Here is a 24905-nt window from a genome sequence, read left to right on the forward strand (position 1 = left end):
CATGAACACCCCTAAACTAGAATCAACAATTTTAAGAAAAAGGAAATATTGCTTACATGGATAAGAAATTCCTTTGATGTGAGTATTCTATTGCGAAGCATCCAAGGTGCACTGGAAAAACTGGAATTGTATAAATTATGTTAGTAAGTCTTTAAATACAATACATTATCAACCAAAACTGTAGTTAGAGTAAATATAAGAATGAGCAGGTGACCTTAAAGTCAATTTGATTGGTGCCAATTCAAACATTTCAATATAAATTTTCTTCTGGGTTCTGGCTAACAGATAAATTTCCTGCCATGGGGCTCCAATTGGAATGATAGAAGGCAATGGTGCACTTTTCTTAGATTTTGCATCAACTACAGGAGCAAATCCTAGTGGACTTTGGTCAGCATTCAATCTTAAATTTTCACTAGTTTGAACAACTGACGATGAATCCTTTAGCAATGCCCCATAATATTGATTTGAAGATGGTCTGATTCCATACTGCACCTCCGAAGAGATATTTGTAAAGAACTCAAATAAGCTTAATATGACTTCTTGTTCAATCTCAAGATGGAAATCTGCCATCCTGCAAGCACAAGTACATAAACACCAAAAAGTATTAGTAAACTATAAACACCAGTAAACTATAAAGATGTGGACAACTTAGATAAAAACCTCAATTTTATGTACTCAAACGAAAGAAAGATTATGTCTTTCTTCTTCCACTTAGATATTTCTAGGGAGAAAACAGGAATAGAGGAGGTGCTGCAGAAATTCATTTGATTTGATTTTTCGATTCTTGATCTTGTGACATCATCCCTAGATTTCATATAGTCAACTTGGCAGGACCTATATCCACCATCGAAAGACAACATAACTGGATATGGAGTAGAGCGCAACTGGTTATCAATCTGTATGAATGATATCCGCATGGAAAGCCTTTGGCGATCCAAATTTTGCATTAGGCTGATTTGTATATCTTGAATACAGGCAAAGAGCAACTCCTACAGAAATGAAAGTATATTATTAATAAACATTAAGGAGATAGAAGAGTATCAAATCTGAAAGTTCATTGTTCAATTACTTGTGGGTATGAATTAATCAAGGAAATCCCAATATATGGAATAGAAATTGATATCTTCTCTCTATATTCTGCAGGTCTAACTTGACTATGATCATATAACCTTCTCTTTGTAGCATTTGGAGCATTTGATTTCTTCAGTTCATTAAAACTATGATAATTTGAATCAAGAATACTAAGGACCTGATAGAAAGAAAAAATTAACCACGAAGGTGAGAGTTGTGACTTTTCAAGTCAGATATATGAACTAAAATTACTAGAGTCACCTTCGTTGCTCCCTCTGCATGAACTGATACAAAGAAAGTCCTCTCTGGCTTCTGGAATCATCGTTTACATAAGCAACATTAGATTACCATGGAATCCAGATTTGTACTCTAAATATAAACTCCTATTAATGTTGTAACTTGTAAATAATAGATCGTAAATAGTAACATTTATAATTATTTTCATTTTGTAGTATGTGGCCCATTAAGCAAAACTCGTTAGGTTTAGAATTTTCTATTCAAACAAATTAGTTATTGTTGTTGAGATGTTGTTTTATTATTATTATTTAATATCTATTGTTTTTATTAGTAGTATCAATTAGGATATTATTGTATCAAATCTTTCCTCCCTAAGTATATCTGCAACACGTGTAAACAGTTTTTCTTATCTTGGAAAATGTAAAATGTTGTACCTCAGAGGTTGATGGCAAGTAGACTGGCATATATTCTTTAGCATCGTCAAGAGTATACCACCCCAAAACTCGTTCTCCAGGTACCTTCCATGTTGTTAACAAACAGTGTTAACTCAAGTCATATGCGGGTTTTCATTGTACTAAATTTTTTTACCTCCACAACAAGACGATGAGGATGGCAGGGCTCGTCCCAGGTGTAAGGGATAGAACCATAGGAGTGAATGACCGAGTCAAAAATTTCACACCTCTGCTGATATATTCGCAATATCTAGAAAGTAGCAAGAAAATCAAAAAAATTCAGTTACAAATTGATTAAGAATAGAAAGTGATGTCAGTGCTCTATTATTATACGACTTTTGGAACAGTATAAGGTAAGCAATGCAAGCACACTCATAATTCATCACTATAGCAAAATAAAGTGACATTTGTCAAACAACAATAAATGTTCAGTCAAGGAAATAGATGGAGAGATATTTCGATTAATGTTATAAACTACAAAAAATATTTTATAAAAAATGTTTATTAACAGTTCAACTTTTACTAGGGTATTAATTGTCCATGTGGACTTCTGTATTCAGCAGTGCATCAATTTTATAACGGTTTGGCCATTGGTTCTCTTTGGTCTCCATCTATCGATAAGTATTGGACTATTCACCATCCAGTTTACTCTTGTTCGTTACTATGCTTCTTCAAGTCTTCTCTGTACAGCCTAAATCACTCTAGTCAATATTCTACCAGCATCTCTAATCTCTACTGTTGGAATTCTGCGTCAACTAGAAAATGGTCCAAGATATGTTTTTAAGTAAAACTATTTGTTATTCAACCCGTATTTATCCACGCTCCATATGAACAATATACGGCCTGAGAAGGGTGTTGAGATCTCACAACCACTTGAAATATGTTCAAAGTAGTCCTTATAAGACTTGAGTGGTCCTCATCTCTAGAGTTAGTTTTTAGGATTAAGAGGTGTAAAGCCCAAATCACAAGATCTACAATGAGGGATAGCCCAGTTTTTTCGCTAGTGGTTTATTTCTAACTTGCCTGATCTAATTATGGTCATGTGGGTGGGTGATGTTGAGATTCCATAACCAATAGCCAAAATAAAACTCATAAGACTGGAGAGCAATTGTCACCTTGTGAGCTTGCTTTTGAAATTGAGTTAGGCCTACTATGAGCGCTGTATTACTAATTCAATCTCAGCTTGTCTAGTCTCTCATTTATTGAAAATTTCCCATTTCCATACAATAAGTTTACTCTCTTGTTGAATTTTTACCACTAAATAATTTTATTTTTTAAACAAAAAAGGGTATCGAGGGCATTACTAGAGCAAGTTATCTCAACTAGGTTGGTACCACTAATTAATTTGTGTAATAATATTTTGTGCACATCGCCCCTGAAGAAAATCTTCCATTTAATTCCCTCCACTTCAATCTTCTGGTTGACATCTCACTCTTTCCCCCCTCAATCATACTGCATAATAGACCCAGGTTTGTTAAAATGTGTTGGAATTAGTGGAATTATTCCAATTATTGGAATTATTGGAAATATAATTTAAGTGCCTATTCATGTATCTAGGGGTCTAGGAATCTATGCCTTGTAAATTACATACGTGTACCTAGGAAATAGCTTCAATCTTAATCATGTAATTACTCTCTTGATTGTATATAATGAGATCACTTGAGTGCTTTGTAACTCAAGCATTTCCCTAATATTCATTTCTTTCCACATGGTATCAAGAGCAGGTTAACTGCTGCCTTCATTGCAGCCCTAATTTTTTTTTTCTCTTTTTTTTTTCCCTGTTGCCTTCATTGCAACGTTTTTTGTCTTCTCTTTCCCCTTTCTAGAAATTATCTTATCCACCTCTCTACGTTGCTCCACCCACCTCACCACCCACACCATCAAACTCACCACAACATTCCGACCCACCCTTTAAAATCTCACCACCATCCGCTGCCCCACTCGCCGCCACTCGCCGCCACCCTTTTCTTTCCGTCCCAGCGCTTGTGGTTTACACGCCTCCCTACGACCTTTTTTTTCGCCACCCTCCTTTGTTACAAATTGTTGATTGACCTTCTCTCGATCTGTTTTAGAGTTCTATTCTCTGATTTCCGAATCTTTATTTTTTGAGTTCTCTTTGGCTTGTTTGTGCGATACTGTTGCTGTCTTTCTTTTTCCAACTTACAGCAATCTGACTTATTGAGATGGAGGTAGAGAATGATAATGGTGGTGTCCAAAATCCTCCACCACCCCCACCACCTCTTGTTGAATCATCAAACCTCATGACGGCTAACTCGCTACCAACTCTGCATCAAAGTCATCGACTCAATGGGAAGAATTATTTCAGTTGGGCCCAGTTCATGCGTGCAAATTTGAAAGGTCGGGGAAAATTGAACCACATTGAAGGTGACCCACTCCCTGCCACCGATCCCGGCTTCACTCTTTGGGACAATGAAGACTCACTCATCATGTCATGGATGTGGAATAGTATGATTCCAGAAATTAGTAGTCAGTATATGTTTCTTCCTACTGCACGAGATATTTGGGAGAATCTGATGCAAACATACTCTAAGAAACAGGACCTCTCTGCCCGCTTTGATCTAAAGAACAAGATCTTCAATACTAAACAAGGAACCATGACTGTCTCTGAGTATTTTGCCACTATGAAAGGTTATTGGATTGAGTTGGATCAATACCAAACTCTCAAGATGGAAACCGCCAATGACACGATTGCTTTGAATACTTGTATTGAAACCGATCGAATCTTTGAGTTCTTGGCTGGATTGAATTCTGATTATGACCCCATTAGAGTGCAAATTTTAGGCAAGGATCGTCTTCCTCCACTTGCTGAGGTTTTCTCCATTGTGCGGGGAGAAGAAAGTCGTCGTGACGTCATGCTTGGTAACAAACCTTCTGAAGGTACTGCCCTTGTTGCCAACATAGCAGGAAAGCAACCCGCCAGTAAGACCGGTAGAGATGATCGTTATTACGACCACTGCAAAAGGACAGGTCATACAAAGGACCGGTGCTTCAAGTTACATGGGAAAAATCATGTTCTCAACCGCTCTGGAGGCTTCAAAGGTATACATCAAAGCCAAGCCCATGCTGCCACAATGTCTCCCGACACAGGAAACTCCAAAACAGTGGAAAATGACTCTCTTATCAGTACGGATGATTTGAATCGGTTGAAGTCCCTACTCGAATCTCTCAGTAAGCCCTCTGGATCTTGTTCTCTAGTAATGACTGGTAAGGGTTTATGCTCTCGTTCTTTTAGCATCTATGGTACTATTCCCAAAGATGCTTGGCTTCTTGATTCTGGTGCCACTGACCATATGACACCTGACTCCACACTATTCTCTTCTTATACTCCCTCTACAAGCAATAGATGTATTACAGTTGCTAATGGTTCATTTGCTCGCATTGAGGGTTCTGGCAATGTTCAATTGCAGCCATTTCTTGAATTGAAAAATGTGCTGCATGTTCCAAAACTCTCTCACAATCTTATATCTGCTCATAAACTTGCCCGTGATCATAACTGTAAAGTAACTCTTTTTTCCTCTTATGGTGTCTTTCAGGATCTTCCAACGGATCGGGTGATTGGGGCATGTGAGGAAAAGGAAGGGTTGTACTACATCTCTGGAAAAACTGATGGTCCGAAGGTGTTGTCCTCTTGCTTAAAGTCTGAGTCTTCCCCATCTGCCGCACAAATTTGGCTTCTCCATAAACGTCTTGGACAGCCCCCATTTTCGTTAATTAAGTCTATGTTTCCAACTTTATTTTTATATCATGCAGTCGAATCATTTAACTGTGATATATGTCAGTTTGCTAAACATCATCGGGTTTCTTTTCTTCCTAGTTGCAATAAAAGTACTGAACCTTTTAATCTTATTCACTCTGATGTTTGGGGACCCGCACCCAATTCTAATGTTACTGGTGCAAAATGGTTTATTACGTTTATTGATGATTGTACTAGAGTCACTTGGATTTTTTTGATGAAGGACAAATCTGAAGTCCCACAACTGTTTATTAAATTTTATCATATGGTGCACACCCAGTTTGGACAAAGCATTAAGAGACTTCGCTCTGATAATGGCACAGAATATACAAATCATGTCTTGTCAAAATTTTCGAGTGAACATGGAATACTCCAAGAATTTACATGTGTTGACACACCTCAACAAAATGGTGTCGCAGAAAGAAAAAATCGTCACTTACTTGAAGTTACTCGAGCTCTTCTCTTTCAAATGTCTGTTCCCAAATCCTATTGGGGGGAAGCAGTATTGACTGCTGCCTACTTGATTAATCGAGTCCCATCTCGTCTGTTAGGTAATATCAGTCCTGTTCAGTTTCTGTCTGATCAGTTTCCCTCGGTTCATGTTTCAAAACTTGAGCCACGAGGGTTTGGTTGTATAACATTTGTCCATATTCACAAACAAAATCGAAGTAAGTTGGACCCTCGTGCAGTCAGATGTGTCTTTGTTGGTTACGCTCCCAATAAACAAGGATACAAATGCTACCATCCTCCTAGTCGTAGGCACTTTGTCTCCAAAGATGTCACGTTTCATGAAAATGTGTCTTACTTCACTCACCCTCAGCTTCAGGGGGAGAATTCTAGTGATTTGGAATCTGAGTCCGAGTCTGTGTTTCTAGATCTACAAGAGTCTCCCACTTCGAGTCCTAATTCTATACCCTCACCAGAGTCCGAGCCCTTAGTTCCTACCTTAGAGTCATCCACTTCTGGTTCGGATCCTCCTTCGTTGGAAGAATCATCATCACCTTCAACCCTTCCCAGAAAAACTAAGGTTGGCGAACCAACCTTGGTGTACCAGAGAAGAAGTAAACTCGACCTACTCCAGAAACAGCCTCAATCACTTGAACCAGAGGTAAGTACTGAAATTAACCCACCTATTACTGAGTTTAAAAGTTCTGAAAATTGTAACACTGATAAAGATGATTTGCCTATTGCTTTAAGAAAAGAGAAAAGATCTTGTGCTAAGTATCCTATTTCCCAGTTTGTCTCCACAAAAAATCTTTCTTTGCAGCATCAGAATTTTATTTCTGCAGTTGACTCTGTGATTATTCCATCATCTGTTCAAGAGGCATTGAAAGATCAAAATTGGGTCCAAGCTATGAATGAGGAGATGAAGGCCCTTGAAAGAAATGGAACTTGGGAGATTGTTGAGAGACACAAAGACAAGAAACCAGTTGGCTGCAAGTGGATCTATACAGTAAAACACAAGTCAGATGGATCACTTGATCGATACAAAGCTAGACTAGTGGCCAAAGGATACACACAGACTTATGGCATAGATTATGAAGAAACCTTCGCTCCAGTTGCAAAAATGAACACTGTTATGATATTATTATCTCTTGCTGCTCACTCCGGATGGGAATTGCATCAATTTGATGTCAAAAATGCATTCTTGCATGGAGACTTAGAAGAAGAAGTATACATGGAGATCCCACCTGGGTTTGGCCCTACATGTGGATCCAATAAGGTGTGTCGATTAAGGAAAGCCTTATATGGACTAAAACAATCTCCTAGGGCATGGTTTGGACGATTCACAAAAGCAATGGTATACTTAGGTTACAAGCAGAGCCAAGGAGATCACACTCTTTTTTTCAAGCACTCACAAAAAGGAAAATTAACTATCCTCCTTGTCTATGTTGATGATATTATTACAGGAGATGACTTGATAGAGAGACAATTGCTACAGGAAAAACTATCGGTAGAATTTGAAATGAAGGACCTTGGACAACTCAAATACTTCTTGGGAATTGAGGTTGCCTACTCGAATCAAGGCATTTTCATTTCTCAGAGGAAGTATGTACTCGATCTCTTGCAGGAAACAGGGAAATTAGGATGCAAACCTTCAAGTGTTCCTATAGAGCAAAACCACAAGTTGAGCCTTGAAGAAGAGAGTGCCAAAGTTGACAAAATCCAATATCAAAGATTGGTTGGGAAGTTGATTTACCTGGCACACACTAGACCTGACTTGGCGTATGCAGTCAGTGTGGTGAGCCAATTTATGCATGACCCAAGGATGCGACACTTACAAGCGGTTGATCGCATTTTACAATACCTCAAAACTACTCCGGGAAGAGGACTATTGTTCAAAAGAGGCGGAAACTTAACTATAGAAGCCTACATCGATGCTGATTATGCAGGATCGATAAGTGATAGAAGATCCACTTCGGGATTTTGCACCCTCTTGTGTGGAAATCTTGTCACATGGAGAAGTAAGAAACAAAATGTAGTGGCTCGATCAAGTGCTGAAGCAGAATTTCAGGCTTTGGCGCAAGGAATCTGTGAATTACTCTGGATAAAGATCATTCTAAATGATCTGAAAATACAATGTGAAGGGCCTATGAAGTTGTTATGTGATAACAAGTCAGCAATAAGTATTGCTCATAATCCTGTTCAGCATGACAGGACAAAACATATAGAAATTGACCGCCATTTCATTAAGGAAAAACTAGATAGTGGTTTAATAGCTACATCCTATATTCCTTCTGGACATCAACTAGCAGATATGTTGACAAAGGGTTTGCCACCTGATCGTTTCAATCAATTGACTTGCAAGTTGGGAATGATTGATATCCATTAACCAACTTGAGGGGGAGTGTTGGAATTAGTGGAATTATTCCAATTATTGGAATTATTGGAAATATAATTTAAGTGCCTATTCATGTATCTAGGGGTCTAGGAATCTATGCCTTGTAAATTACATACGTGTACCTAGGAAATAGCTTCAATCTTAATCATGTAATTACCCTCTTGATTGTATATAATGAGATCACTTGAGTGCTTTGTAACTCAAGCATTTCCCTAATATTCATTTCTTTCCACAAAATACGAGACTTGTTGAAGTCTTTGGACTAGATAAAAGGGGCATAGAAAATAATAAGGACGTTGAATATTATTGATAAATTAATACTTTATAAAAAATATAAATAAAAAGACTAAATATTAATCCCTATTTATGTGTCAAGAGTCCCACATCGGACAATATATAGCCTCAATGAGTTCGAAGCGTGGACGATGCGAGAAGCCCAACAATAGATCTAAAATAGGCTTTGATACCATCTCAGAATTTGGGTTGATCCTAACTAAACCCTACAAAGCCTGCTTGTAGGGTGAGGATTGTCCCCACTTATAAACACATGTTCATATCATATATTGTCTGATGTAGGACTCTTAACAATAGGATACATTGACTCAATCCTAAATAGATAGGAAAATCAAGAATCAAATTTTAAAACTAAAGCGATCCCACTATATCTTGTTTGATGCTCAAATATAGTATAAAAGATTTTATAAGATATTTTAACAGTTGCACACAATGTTTTCAATTTTTAACTTAACATTATTTATACTGAGTTTATTTCTACTCGGGAAGAAACTATAAGTTCTTAGGGTATGTTGCCAAATAAAATAAAAAGCTAAAACTGTAAACTTAAAAATTCAGTTTTGAATTTTTATATTCTAATGTAAAATGCATTTTGGTGAAAATATAGAGAAAGTTGAAAAACAAGATGCTTAAGATTAACACATAAATAAATGAAACCATCCAAATAAAATCAGCAACCCTTCAAGGAGCAGAAGCCTTTAGAATAAAAATTAATACAGTAATGCAAGTGAGAAACTACAGACAGACCTCTTTTGAGAAATTGTCAATTCTGTATGGCATATATCCTGTATCATCATCAGACAAGAGAAGCAAGTTGGTCCCTGAGTTTCCCTTGATGTTTCCAACTATCTTTTCATCTCCCATTGATATGTCAGCATTTTGAACTTCAACTCGTATCATGCTTGAAGTGCCAAAAACAAAATTTCTCATTTTCAGTTGTGTATCACCCAGATGATCTGGTAAAAAGCTGCCAGACCACTGCCATCCTGTTTCATTATAACAAACTGAAACAAGCAGCTCCCTGCATCACATATTTTAAAATAATTTAGTTTTAATTAAGGGGGGAACAAGACAGAGAAAAGAAAAAACAGGTGGAAAAAATATGAAAAACAATGCCAGAATGCAATCTTGTTTATTAGTGGTGGCAACAGCAACTGTATTTGTCCGAGATAATGAAATACATACCTGCTCGTATCAGTCCAGTGAAGATGAGCATGTTCTCCTATTCCTAGATAAAATGTTACATCAGTGCCCTTCTGTTTATAAATTATTTCCTTGCTGCAGGCATTACTGATCACATATCTGCAACATATTTACCCATCATTCAGGAACTAGAAGAAATGACAAAAGTACAAACACCTGTGTGTTTCTCTCGACAAACCCGTCATCCCAAAAGAAACTAGGACGAGGAAAAATAATAGTTTTTAATTAGAGCCAATACCCTTATCCTTATATTAACTCATTTTGGTAAAGTGGGCTCATACTATTTACAAAGGTTGACTTAAATATTAAATAGAGAATAGGGAGCATTCACATACTATTTACATCTCCATAGACAGATGTATAAACCAAAAAACCTCCCTCCATGTGACATCAAGATCTTATTTGCAAGTTGGGAATATTGTATATCCACTTACCATCTTAAGGGGGAGTATTGTGAAATTAACAGGTTTGTTGTTTCCTTTGAAGTTGGTTTGTCAAAGTAATCAGATTATTAAGAGTCATACATTGGATGAAATAAAAGTCTCAACAACAAAATAAGATAGAAAAACATGAAGTCGGGGGGAAAGAATGGAGAACCTAGTGAACTAAGCTTTTCCCAAAATCGGGCGAGCTATGGGTCCAAAGGAAACCGGGGACGAGTCAAAAAGAAAATTGTTCCGTTTTCCTTTCCCTTCCGGTTTCCCCGGGTCGGAAGGTGATGGGGAAAGGAGGACAATGGCCCGAAAAGCACAGAAAAAAGGAAGTGTGTTAGAGAAGGGAAGAAACTTGACAAAAAGAAGAAAGAATAAAGATCTAGACAAGAATCTTTATAAGTGGGGACAATCTTAACCATACTAGTCGGTTTTGCGAGGGTTGAGTTAGGCCCACCCAAATTATAAGATGGTACAGAGTCTATCGATTTGGGCCAGCCATTATTTATGATCCACACCCAATAAGACCAATAGTTTTGGATGTGAGAGGGTGTACTAAAAAAACTCAAGACCCGAAGAATAAAGATAAAGGCTGAGTAAAATTTATAAAAAATGGCACTCCTGACCACAAGCCAGTTTTGTAACTATGAGATAGGCCCAATATGAAAACCTAATATGATATCAGAGCTTATCCAAGATTCATTTGACTCTCTACTAAGAGGTCATTGCTATCGGGTCGCGCTACAAATGTCTAATCCTAGGCGTCGGGATGTGTATTAAAAGTCCCACATTGGATGACGGGCTTCAACATAAATTTATAAGTGAAGGCAGTCTTTACTTTACAAGCCGGTTTAGTAAAATTCGAATTAGGTCCAACCCAAAATCTAAGAACTATAATTAGATAGGTGTAGCAAAAGCCTATATATCTGTATCATTCCCCAAAATGTTAACCTTTTAAAGAGAGGCACATAAACATACATCAATAATAGCATAATCCATGAACGCTGATATTACCTAGGCTGGAAAGAGATTGCATTTGTCCTCCCAACAAATGGTTCGGCAACTGAGATAGAAGTCACGGCCAGAATAAATGCAGAATTTGAAGCCAGTTGAGGGACACATATAGTACTTGAGCCACTTGGCTGTAGCAGAGAAAATGAGTTTGACCATAAAGAATATGGCATCTTCTCCCACACGTCTTTTGGAAAACACCCACTTACTTTAACAGAAACATCATTTACCGGGGAGCTAGGGCTTGGAGAATACATGCATGGCACAACCTTTTCGTGCACATTATTACAAGAACCTGAATGCTTCCAAGTTGACTGGACCCTTGAGTTCAGTGTTCGCTTCAATATTCCAAAAGAACTACTTCGAACTGGGGAATTACTTTTTCTTTGTTGCCTTCCCAAATTGCCATGGTAATTCCCAAATAATGCAGACTTACTTAAAAAACCAATAGAATCTGGAATACCATCCTTTCTACATGAAATGGTATGATTATTCAAGTGGCTTCTTGGCTCACAAGAAACATCAGCATGTAAGTCATGGCAGGAGGAAAGTACAGCAAGTCCATCCTTTTTAGAAGAATTTGTTTCATTTACACCAACATCGTAATATGAAGGTATGACAAATCCCCTTTCATCGATTTCACTAGAGGCCTCCTTCACACACAACGGAAAACCCATGCAGTTATACAAGATAAGGGGAACAAAAATAATAAGTTCTCTGCTACCTGAATATGCATCCATCACCTTCTCCACCGTAACAGAAATATGTCCTACAAATGAGAGCAAGAAAATACTTATAAAGAATGCACTCATAAGAAGACAAACAACCTAAAAATGAAATCACTTGCCATTTGAATTATTTGGTTCGAATATCAGCGTTTCAGATATTGAAAACTTAGTTGCACTGAGCTTGGCCATTGTGCAGAAAGTTTCTAAACGAGGAAACTTAAAATCACAACATTTAAATCCATCAATGCAGATCTCTAGTCCTAGGTCATGAGAAGGATCAATATGATAAATAGAAGTTTCCACCTGCAAAAGAAAACATGTAGCCTTTAGACCGTTACACTGCCAGGGAGAATAGGAACATAAACTACCTAATCTGAAGTATATAATCATCCATATGGAATTTGGAAACAACCATCACAAACCTCTGAAACTCTCACAGTATGATTTAGCCCACCACTCTCGCTAATCAATAAAATTTCCTTAGGAAGAAAGTTGTTAATTACTAATGGAGCACTAAGGATCAAGTGATGGATATAGTGCTTCTTTGCGTCATTAACAGAGAGATTATTTTTCAGCCAGCCAGATGAAGTCAAGCTGATACTCTTAACTGATAAACAGCATCGAAATGGATGACTACTTGGATGAGATGGATAGCAGATGAAAGATTTAAAATTTCCTACTTTGCTATTTACTGAGAGAAGATTTGAGAGTTTATGAGCTTCACTCCACAGATAAGAGTTCCCCATTGGCCGCCATCTTACACAACCAGCTTCAGCCAAATGTAGTGGAAGTGGAAACTGTTGCCCAGGGTGTATAGGATCAAATATCTGAAGTAATAAAAGTATATGTCATACAAGTATTATTACAAAAATAACAATGCTACATAGACTCGAACTGTGAAGTATTAGAAGGAACCAAGTACCGTTGGTGACACACCAAATGGAATATCAAACCGCAGCTCAAGCGGTGCAGAAGTTGCATTCATAAGAACAACCTATATGTCAAAGAGTTGGTTTATATGAAAATAATGCATGGGGTAAATGGAAACATCATCATAAAGGATAAAAGTCATTTTATACTTACAGTTGAGTATATTCGAATCAACTTGCTATAGCGTAACGCAGAAACATCTAAAACAACAGGAACAACAAAAGTCGGGGCAGTATTCATTCTACCATCATCATCATTTTCATTATATGACTTGGAGAAATTAGCATTAAAGCATGTTAATCCAACTAAATCCATTGAAATTGGATCAGACAGCATAGATGTTCCTTCAAGCTGTACCATAATATAACGATGAGCTAAGCCACTTGACCTTTGCTCATTTAGACTATCAGAAGAATGATAAGGTCTGTAATGCTGTTGTTCAGCATTTTCATCCATGTATATTGTACTTGCAGAACCTGGTTGCACATATTTTGCATGATTCAAATCTGGGTCATAGATATCATTAGGATTGCTAAGCCCATTATATACATGATATAGAAGTGGTACAGAGGTTAAGTTTTGTATAACATAAGGAGCAGCACATTTTCTTGCACAAATGTATTCAGCACATGGTGGATGTAAGAATTTGTTTCCTTCATGATCTTTCAATTGCATCAGACCCAAGGCATCATCCAACATCTCTGCAGTGCGTGAAACACACTGAAAGAAACAAGGCAAATAAGTACAGTATAAATAGTGGGTAACTTTTCATAAGGAGAGGCTCAATATGTATACAAAAGAAACCAAGGTTAAGGCTGAAAAATACTGGTATATAAAAAAACAAAGAGATATCTGTTTTAGAGCACAAGATCGAGAGAAAATCTTCAAATCTATGAATGGGAAAGATGATACTTAGTGTTAAGAGTCCCACATCGGACAATATATGGCCTGAACATGTCCTTATAAGTGGGGGCAATCCTCACCCTACAAGCCGATTTTGTAGGGTTGAGTTAGGCCTAACCATACTTCTTAACATGGTATCAAGAGCCTCGTTTAAGATCCGATGGGCCACCTTCTATGATTTCTGCTATCGGGTCACCCACCATTTATTTCCACGCTCCAGTTGTCTAGCCCTGGGCGTGAGGGGGTGTGTTAAGAGTCCCACGTCGGACAATATATGGCCTGAACATGTCCTTATAAGTGGGGGCAATCCTCACCCTACAAGCCGGTTTTGTAGGGTTGAATTAGGCCTAACCACACTTCTTAACACTTAGAATGTGTCAACTAGATAGAAGGTACGATAGGTGGTTTGGGTGTGTTGTATAAGGGGTTGGGAATATGAATGGGAGTTTGAACCCACCCCACTCCAACATAGTAACATAACTAACAATAAGAAATTAGGTTTTTATATTGAAACTAACCCATTCTTACAAAAACCAGATTTTAAGGTGAGCGTGTGAGACTCTTGCTAAAGTCGTTTCAGATTGATCTCTTTTCAATATGGGAGAGCTGGATTTTTTTCCAATATACATCCTCACACACAATACTATTGAGCTTGGTGTGTAAATAATATGGTGGATGATTCGAATTATAGCTTCATATACCACCTTAAAATTTATGTTGGATCTAACTCATCTCAACAAAACCGGCTTTTTGAGGTATGCTACTCTTTATAAACTCTTTTCAAACCTTCTTTCTTTTCAATGTGGACTTAGGTTTTTCTTAGTATACAATTATTGTTAAGATTAGTATTTAGATATTTATTTAAATAAAATTAGGTATTGCAGAATATTAGTATGTGTCAGCTTATTGTTAGCTATTTTATTGCTTCAGTCAAAATCAGTTCCTAGATTTTAGGAAGGAATAAACTGCTCTACGTGTAATGGGCAGTTAGGGAAATCGTGTGATATTGAATAAGCCTATTTATTGGCCTTTTCTTATTCAATCAAGTAAGTTTTCCAGCATTTGATTCTAACAATTATAAGTGTTAAGTTATAATGGAAAAAAGTTATCCATTAATCCGTAAGGCAAATCAAAATGATAGACCACAATAGAACAACCAGACCGAGTCACTTCCATAGCTATCCATATACTGGTAACAGATTATTTAGAAGTGTCATCTCAAGAAACATGTTTCAATAAACAAGACAAAATGAAAAAGAAATTCTGATCTGAAACAAAAAATTACATACCTCTACCAATGACTCTGTAATATTAATGTTCAGCTGAGTTGTTGATTCGAGAATGATATCAGTTGAAAGGGACCTGTTTGGAAGAACACTGATTTCTTGATCCCTGGTCAAAGTGAAAAGAAACTGCCAAGGCTCAACAAATGGCTCCCATGACACCTTCAATTTATCACCATACAAACACATAAGCAACAGTTAACTGTTAATGCAAAATGAATAAAACAACAATAATGGTTTGTATCAGTGAAAAACAAAAACAAAAGTAACGTAATCTCAATATACCTTTTCAATGTTTTTATAGTTCACTTGAAGATCGCCTGTGAAAGAACATTCCAGGTGCTTTCCACTTGCAGATGCATGGAAGAGGATGCTTCTCACAACAACTTCCAGCTGAGGCCCATTATAGCTCCACTACAAGACATGAAACAAGGCTTACAGTGTGAGACAAGAAAAAACAAAATGTGAGGAATCAAAAACCTTACACTCTTTATCAACATTCCGTCAACGGCTAAACTAGTTTCCTATATTCTTTGATAAATTTCATTCAGACAACAGCCCATGAACCCATTCATACCTATGGCATTGCAATCTATTGGCCATTACATAATCCTCCAATGAACTCATTCTAAGACTAGTTTCCATATTAATTAGTTATTATTATGATCTCTTTACTATTTTCCCTACTTGTTTAGGATTGGAAGTTTTGTATCCCAATAAATAAAGGTTAGTGCTTAGTCTTTTATATCATGTTAATAATCATATCATTCTTATTTTATTTTAAGTCCATTACTTCAAAATGGTACCACCAGAGCGGTACCATCGTTTCGTCTCAACGACTCTACTGCTGAGTTTCTGAAAGTTTTGCTAAAAGTTGTGTACTTGTGTTTAGAATCCTTTTGTTGGACCCTCTTTCTTTTTCTTTGTTTCAAAGTTTTTCCTTATTTTAGGGATTCGAGTGCAATCACATGTTGACCCAATTCTTTAGCAGTGCTATATCTCATCTACCGCTGCTTGAAAAATTGTCCAGCAAGTTCATTGCCAATTCCTCAGACGTTCTCCACTGTTTAGCGTAATTGACCTGCGCGTTTTAGACCGCAACCTCTGTCGAAGGTGGCTCCAAAAGGACGAGCAAACCATTGAACATCAAAGTCTTCCAGCTTGCCACCAACAAAAAGCAATTTTAGCATGTTCAGTGCTAGCGATAACATCATCTGAAGCTCTAATTGTGGAGCAGCTGTGCTTCAACTCTTTGATGCTTCCTCAGTACACTATAGGGATCATTTGTATGATCCGGTCATTCAATCAGTACTACTATTTGAGTTACAGTTTATGAGTTCTCTGTTTATAGTGCTTCAACTTTAGCTTGGCTTTTGACACCTCGGTTTGCTCCCTTCCATGATCCTTTTGGGGCTAATATTGTTTTGGCCAAGGTTGTCAAAATCGGCATCTTGCATAAGAAAGGGAGGGGATGCTAAGATCGTAACTAAAATCGGAAGATCCTACTCAATTATTTTTGTAAGATCGAGAGGAGGTAGCAAGATCGCAAAACATCAGGTCGTAACAAAAATCGTAAGATACTACTTAAACAGAAAATAATACATATTTGAAGTATTTCTACATGATATTTTCATAGACAAGTGTATTCGTGGGAAAAAGGACGCCACCGAACCGAAATTATTGTGCCTTTGTATCTTGTCATCCTTCTATGCTTGTAAAGGTGGTGGCTGGAAAATGGCCAATTGTGGCCAGAATTGGCCAATCACACATAATCATTGATTTTACCTTTTTTTTCTTCACAATTTGACTACCACACACGATTCTACTTAAGATCTAGATCGTTAGGGGTGAGTGAGATCATAAAGTCGTAATATATTAAGATTTAGATCGTGATTTTGATAATCATGGTTTTGACTACATACAATTATTTCAAGAACTCAATCTATCGTATCGATTTGGTTCACCATTGTGAGGCCATTGACACCATCATTTCAGTCTAACACTTGTTTAGGCTTCCGCTAGTGTTAGAATGCAAGCCTATTTGGCTTAGCTAACCGTTGTTCATGAGAATCAACTGTAATTTCTCTAATGGTTGGTCGGAGGAGAGTTCTGGGGCACAAACTTAATTGGTTGTTTTTGGTTTTCCCGTTGGTTAATCCCAAAAATATCTTCTTTAGGTCTGATAATGTCGTGTTATATTTTCTCTTTCTAATGGTATATCTGTAACAATTGTAAAGCATGGTAAGCTTTAGCTTTAGGAGGAGTGTAATACGGATATAAAAAAATAAGTTTTCTAATATCTTTAGATTATGTTAGAGTATACATTTATCTTCTATGATCAGTTTCTAATCTTACTGGGGCTAAGATTATCTCCTAAGATTAGCTTACCTATTACTTAATCTTAGAAATTGAGGCGGACCTAACTCAAATTACAAAACCAACTTGTAAGATGAGGGTTGCCCAAGCTTAAGATACATTACACAAGCCATATCTCTCGGCAATGCGGGACAAAATACATCTTTTTACACCCAACGCAATAAAGAAGTTGGAGGCTGCAATAAAGACAACCCAAATGCCGCACTTATGTAACTAGGAGTGAACTGCAAATATAGATAGAATTTCCAACACTAGGTTATTATTATGATTTGTTTCCTAATTTAGTTAGGATTTGGGATCTTGTATCCCTATAAAGAGGGGTTACAGCTTAACATTTTGCATTGAATATTCTCTATTTGGTAGCATTGATATAGTTTCCTATAACGACAAAGAAATCTCCAAAACACATGTCAAACATGGGACCCATATACAGAAAGTTGTCCCAATCCCAACAGAATCATCAGAAAGGAAAACCGAGTCAGATGAAACAAATCGCAGTAAAACCGGCAACCATAGGGTGGCCTGTGGGCCCCGCATGCCGGATCAATTTTTAATGACGGTTTGTGGCAGCGTGTGACCGTTATTTTGGTGGCATAGTTTTTAGCGATAGATCGGCGGCCTCTGGCTTTTATAGTAGGGCACACGTTAGTATTGATGGCAGTAAATAATTCTCCGACAGCAGCAGCAGCAGAAATCCGGTGACTGTTTTAGGCCTGACAATAGTGTTTCTTAGACACCTAATAACCAAACTGAAAAGTAAATTAGGGTTATCCTTGACGGCAGCAAAACCCATAGATAAAATTAGGATTTCTAACCTGCTTGGTATACCAAGTTAAATAACATAGAATAGTTACTTGTATATCACAATGAGATGAGAGGTTGTGCCAATTTATATACAAGAGAGAATCTCTCATGAAAGTATCAAATTTATTACGTCATATAACACTATAATCATATTTCTTCCTATTTTATCTAAAACCCATAACTTCAATACTAACCAACTGTTCTAACTTAATACAAACTTAACTTGTCTTAAACCAGTGATATTAAACATCTTAGGATTCCTTGGGCCCAATTGGAACTGTGTCAGGACCCACTGTTCTAAAGGTATACTTATTATGTATAAGAAAAATATATTTGAAAATAATGAACCAGAAGAAAGAAAAATAGAAGCAAACTCTAATGAATGAGAAAATGAGACAGATCAAGAAAGATAAAGTCATATAAGTTGAACATTAAATATTACCAACGTACCTTTCCATCTGTTAGTAGAACAGAAACCTTCCTCATTTGGAATTTGAAAGAAATGCTTCCGGTTGAATATTGAGAAGATTCCGATTTAGGAACATCAAATTTTAAAGCACCCCATAAATAAAATGCAGGATGCGAAAGCCATATATCTGATTGGTCGCATATAAGCTCTACTGTGACTGTTGTGTTACCTGTATGACTTTTACATAGGACAGCATCCACATGAACCTGGATTATATCAAGAAGTGGTAAAGATGTGTGACTTCCATTCACAACAAATATTATTGCACTGCTCATTCTTTCCATATTAGACTTGAGTTGGATATCCCTGCTTCTTATAACTAATTCAAAACCATTCACGCTGACAGAAACGGTAAGAAACTCTGCATCCTTTTCTTCAACGAAATCAGAGGACACATTTAGAGTTGTCAGATTTCGACTTTCAGCACGATGAAGTTCCACATTTGGTTCTTCACTAGTCCAGATGGGAATGTGAAATGTGATACAAACGTTTTCCGACCTAATAATCAATAAGACAGCATTCTCAGTCTCCTGACTAGTAAAAGGTATTGAGGTACTTCCTGAACCAAGGAAACTAGATTCATCTTTTAATTCTGCTTCTTTTATAGAAGTACCAGTATCTACAGACAAATGCTCGGATGCTGGATCCATAGAAGTTTTCTCCAGAGGTAAATAGAGATGGTTGAGAAAATTAACAATCTCAGTCCACTCAGACAAATGAAGCCATATATCAAGAGAGGAAAGACAAAGATTGAGCTCATTCCTATTGTCAATAGACATAGAAAAACAGATGCAAAGTACAAACATGGAAGAGGAAGTTGACGCACATTTTGCCAAGACAGAATCGTGTGAAGAGTAAATCACCAATCTAGAGAACCTCAAATCCAATGATACCAAAGAATCATCAACTAAGGACGCAGAACAAGTAAACTTAAAATCACCCTTGCTTATAGATTCCACGACACCATCGTGTCTGTGACAGAAACTTATCATCAATGATTGAGTGCAACATTTCACTTCGGTCAGTGTAATGGTTGATGGTGTCAGAGTTGACAAAGCTGTTCCAGTTTCCTTTAAGCTTCTCTTGGAATGGAGAAATTGCAGAACATCAGTTTTGAAACATTTGGATTGATCGCCAACCGAAGAGAATCCCTCAATAACATCCAATATAGCCATGCATCCATAAAAAAAGTAGCTATCTGTTTATGAACGGAAGTTTCATGAGTACAATTACAAAATCCAACAATATAAAAGCAAATGAGCAAGAAAAACATTATCAAAATATGTAGAAGTCAAACCTTCAGCAATGATATGACAACTGCTGATGCATGTCATTAAACATATGGATGAAGAGCTTTTGTTATTAGATTCACTTTCACAGGGAATTCTGACCCAAACATCAGCATTTATGGGCACAATTAAAGAAATTGTTACAAATTCTGTATTCCACTCATTTGTTGCTAAACCAAGCATATTATTTGTGCAGAAAAGGAAAGACACATTCAAATCTCGACCAAATATATTTAGACAATTATTTCTTTGGGAGAGCTTATGAATAGGAACCAAACATTCCTTTGGGATGTCCTTCAATACATCATCAAAACAAGAATTCTCAATGAAACAACAATAAAGCTGCGGCAATTCAACCTTCAGAAATTGATGTTCATTACTTTCCACTGGTAAAACAAGATTGCAATCCAAGATTTCAAACTTGTATGTAATGTTTATTTCATTGTTTAGAGCTATATCACCTTGCTCATCAAAGGAAAACTGATCACCAGAATAACCATTCCAATCAGAGAGTGAAAAGTAACCAATGATGATGGAGAGATATTCAGAGGGCAGCATGCAGTACACATGTTGAATGCCGATGCATACTTCTAAATTAACAGTTGAAGATAAGTTATAGGCTTTCCTGACCCTTACGTTTAAAATAGGGGATAAATTATCAGTGGAAGGACCCCATAGATAATCCTGAAAAGTGTGAGGCCCCCAAGATGACGTAAGTACCAATCCCTCAGAAGAAGACAATATGTCCATACTGTCTTCACAAAATAATAGGGAAGATTTGCATGTAGGCACTATGATTGATCCAATAATGCATGATGAGTCATGAAAATGGGCTCTTATTCCATACAGCTGCAACTCAATCGAAAAATTATCGGAGATTCTTGCAATCCCAGATTCAAGAAATTTTCTGAAATTTGACTTGCATTTTGAGGAAGAGATGTGGAAACATGTAGGACTAATTATTTTTCTATCCCTCAGAGCGAAATGGTTTCTCCACTCGGGAATGGGATACATGAGGGAGCTCTCTAGATTATGAAGAGGACCAGAATTGTAAAGTGTAACAAACGGAAAGCAATCAAATGGAATGCATTCAGAATCAGCAGAACCAACTTCAAAATAATTTGAGAATCCAAACTTTTGCAACCCAAAGCTTGAGAAAGTTTTTGTGATATCCACAGTATTACTCGTGGAGGATTTCTCAGAACCAGTGGTATATGCAGACAATCTACGAAAGAACCCAACAAGCAGTCCAACAATATGCGGGTAGCAGTGGATATCAGCATTACTTAGATAAATAAAACACTTGTGGCATGCTAAATCAGTTCTGGGGGATTCATAATGCATTGAAAAACATGCATCGGCCAACATAGCTTCATCAGAATATTGATCAAGTTCAATACTTGGTAGAGGAACAGAATATACTGGGACGGCAGTATTAGGAGATGATGAATTCCCTGTTAAAAGCACAAAACAGACGTCTTTTTCTTCTTCAACTTCATTAGTACGGATCCCCACAGACTTCATACTGATAAATAACTCCTGAAATTCAGCAGAAGCAAACCTGCAAAAAGTAAACCAAAATGCAAATATTTTATTCAGTAGACATTGTAAGAATATAAAATAATATATAATGATATCTTGAATTCGGCCTTGTTCAACCCTACAAAACTAAGGTGAGGGTGAGGGATGCCTCCCTCCCACATATGATTACATTTTCAGGTCTTTTCATCCAAAGTGGGACTCTCAATACACTTCATTACGCCCAAAATTGGACATCAAGAGTGGACTGAATGGGCCAATAGCTGGTGCTCCTTTGGAACTTGGACAGGCTCCAACACCATCTTAAGTTATTTTTTATATTGGGATTAACTCATACTTATAAAATTGGTTCGCCACGTGAGAGTTGTCAATCTTTATAAGCTTTTTTTATGCCTTGTCTTTTTCAATGTTTTGGTTAGCAGACCCCTAACAGCCAGCGCTGTTGAGTTTGGGGCATAAAAAAACTGGTGGGTGGCACAAATGAATAACTTTTTCATGTCTTATCTCTTTTCAATGTGGGATTTAAATTTACCAAATAGACATCCTATCCCAGGAGAAATCATAATTTATTTTTTTGAGGGGAGCGACTAAGGGGCAAAACAATATTTATATGCATCCAAATTAGATAGTCACACTTAAACCAGTCCAAAGTCACACTATTGTTGATTATGTTGTCAATATAGGCATGTTGTGCAACAAAAGCAATGTGGCACTAGCTGTGCCCCAAAAGCAGCGATGAAGCGTAGAATAGAGTTTTGGCAGCTCTTTTACTGCTTGCGTTGAAGATTTTTTTTAATGCATTTCCACTAAAGAATTGTGGTTGGGCCTAACTCATCCCTGCAAAACCGGCTTGTAGGGTGAGGATTGCCCTCACTTATAGGCACAACACATGCCATATCTCTAAGCAAAATGGGACTAAATCCACCCCCTTCAAAACCAACACAATAAAGGAGTTAGGGGCTGCAATGAAGGCAAGGCAAAGTGTCGCAATTAAGGCCATTAGTACCATGGTTTTAGGATTGGCAACAATTTCACTAAAACATGGTTCAGGACAAATGCTGAGCAAGATGTCATAACATCTTGATCATATACTGATATAGCAGAGTTTGAGCTTACATTGAAGACAGATGTTGTAACATATTGAACCAGAACATCAGTACAGACTGTTTTAAATCTTGACAGATTTGATTTGATTTTGTGATATTTCTTTCAGATATATCTCAATAATATTCGCAGGTCAAGAAGATTTAATCTGAAACTATAGAATCAAATCTTCAACAAAATTAAAGTTTCTAAAATTGGATGATTGGACAATTTAGGAAAATTGAAGATTTATTCCAACATTCAAGAGATTTCTCTACAGATTTGTTGCATCTCTCAGCTTGTGGATCAAGTAATACCTGGGTAAAGATTTCAAAGCCCATGGACAGCTGAGTAGTATTTAAAGAGAAGAACTAGACCTAATGAAATCAACTCTCACACAATTGTAAAATTAGGGAAAGGTTAGAAGTCTTAAGTTTTAGTTGCAGCTTTGAACCAAAACTAGGGATTTTGTTCTAGAAGTGTAATCTTCTGTTATCACTAGTTTGTGATTAGTTTTGTCACTAGGATTGTGACTTGTTTTGAAACAATAACTGGGATCGGGACTGTTTGTTTATCACTGCGGTGATTGAGAGTGAGATATCGATTTCTCATATCTAGATGTCGATTTCTAGGTAGAAGTTGCATTGGGTAGTGATTAAGTGAGAAGTTGTAAATTGGGATTGTTTAGCTTTGAATTGATACTACTGATAGTGGATTTCCTTCTTGACTCGGTAGCCACCAGATTAGGTGTTGTTGCACTGAACTGGGTTAACAACTGATTATGTTATTTATCATTCTACAATTGAATTCTGTATACTTTTCTGTTTGGTAAAAATGTGTTCTGTCAGCAGATGATGTCAAGACATTTGTCCTGACATTGTGGTTTGTGTTGAGACACTGGTCTTAACTTGTGATTTGTGCTGGTTGGCATCCTGTGATTTATCTTTCTGCATAAGTTATAGATTCAAGCTATTATTCTGTATCAGGAGCAGATGTCACAACATCTGTCTTGATATCATGTTCTGATGTTGGAACATCAGTATTAACATGTTTTGCCTATACCAGAAATTTCAAAGGCGACTAGGGACGGACCGCAATTAAGGCGGAAAGTCCAACACACCCCTCACGCTTGGGCCTCAATGAGTCTGTCTAAAGCTTGGACGATGCAGGAAGCCCAACAATGGATCTAGGATAGGCTCTGATACCATTTCAAAAATTGTGGTTGGGTCTAACTCATCTCTACAAAACAAACTTGTAGGGTGAGGATTGCTCCCACTTATAGACACAACACAGGCCATATCTCAAAACAATGTGAGACTAAATCCACCCCTTCAAAGCCAACACAATGAAGGTGTTAGGGGTTGCAATGAAGATAAGCTAAAATGCCGCAATTAAGGGGACTAGGGGCGGACCGCAATTAAGGCGGAAAGTCCAACACTACTATACCAGGCTGCATAGTTAAGTTAAGACTTGAAAAGACCAAAGGAAAAGCCTGGAACTTAATATAGCTTTCAGCAATCATGTATTTCTTAGCAAAAAACAACACCTCAACGGCATCTACTAGAACAGTTTAACAAAACATAATATACACAGCAAACCAACTGCAAGTTTTTATAATTATTACCATAAAATGTAAGGAGGATATGAAGGGTGATTGTTCAAAATGCATATTTTCCATCATTAAGAGAGGCAGAAAAGGGGAAATTTTGAACATACCGTACATATATTTCTTGCAAAGAAACTGTGAGCAATGAGCTGTTGTCTCCTCCATTTTCAAGGTCAACTTCTAGATCTATTGAACCCAGTCTTGAAATAATGGATAGACCAAAAGTAGAATATGTTGGGACATCTGAAACAATATTCGAAGGATAAACACTGTTCAAGATTTCAGACTCGTCCTTTACAAGCAGTGAGTCCAGATGAGTGATAAAGTCAATGAACGCGCCATATATTGAAGGAGAGAAGTATACTTTCATTGATTCTATGAGCACATAAACCTGGAATCAGGAAGTATTGGGATTCAAAAGAGAGAAGATGGAAAAAGAAAATACCATGTGAAAGAAAATACCATGTGTAGGAGATGTGGGAGAGTGGCGGAATTTAAATCCAACCTCAATATGACAAATGAAAATTTACAAAAATTTAGGGATTAAAGATCACAACTATGGATCTACTAGTAAGAAACAAAATCATATCAAGGCAATAA

General features: G+C 37.1%; 1 protein-coding gene across 7 annotated transcripts in view; it reads right to left on the reverse strand.

The window, feature by feature from the left end:
- Nucleotides 1-24905, reverse strand: part of LOC131653133 (uncharacterized) — a 45492-nt gene that overhangs the window by 3504 nt on the left and 17083 nt on the right. For all 7 annotated transcript variants that reach the window (XM_058923203.1, XM_058923204.1, XM_058923205.1 and 4 more), the window contains 19 exons: nucleotides 24416-24696; nucleotides 20086-21638; nucleotides 18770-19986; nucleotides 15425-15553; nucleotides 15146-15301; nucleotides 13107-13673; nucleotides 12946-13017; nucleotides 12446-12850; nucleotides 12143-12326; nucleotides 11299-12064; nucleotides 9836-9952; nucleotides 9398-9671; nucleotides 1897-2010; nucleotides 1743-1826; nucleotides 1333-1383; nucleotides 1070-1249; nucleotides 661-989; nucleotides 215-571; nucleotides 57-120 (listed from right to left, as the gene is read on the reverse strand). In XM_058923203.1, coding sequence (XP_058779186.1) covers nucleotides 57-120; nucleotides 215-571; nucleotides 661-989; nucleotides 1070-1249; nucleotides 1333-1383; nucleotides 1743-1826; nucleotides 1897-2010; nucleotides 9398-9671; nucleotides 9836-9952; nucleotides 11299-12064; nucleotides 12143-12326; nucleotides 12446-12850; nucleotides 12946-13017; nucleotides 13107-13673; nucleotides 15146-15301; nucleotides 15425-15553; nucleotides 18770-19986; nucleotides 20086-21638; nucleotides 24416-24696 — 6900 coding nt within the window. The remainder of the gene's footprint in view (nucleotides 1-56; nucleotides 121-214; nucleotides 572-660; nucleotides 990-1069; nucleotides 1250-1332; nucleotides 1384-1742; nucleotides 1827-1896; nucleotides 2011-9397; nucleotides 9672-9835; nucleotides 9953-11298; nucleotides 12065-12142; nucleotides 12327-12445; nucleotides 12851-12945; nucleotides 13018-13106; nucleotides 13674-15145; nucleotides 15302-15424; nucleotides 15554-18769; nucleotides 19987-20085; nucleotides 21639-24415; nucleotides 24697-24905) is intronic.

This window comes from Vicia villosa, linkage group LG2 (assembly GCF_029867415.1).
Source record: "Vicia villosa cultivar HV-30 ecotype Madison, WI linkage group LG2, Vvil1.0, whole genome shotgun sequence".
NCBI lineage: Eukaryota > Viridiplantae > Streptophyta > Magnoliopsida > Fabales > Fabaceae > Vicia > Vicia villosa.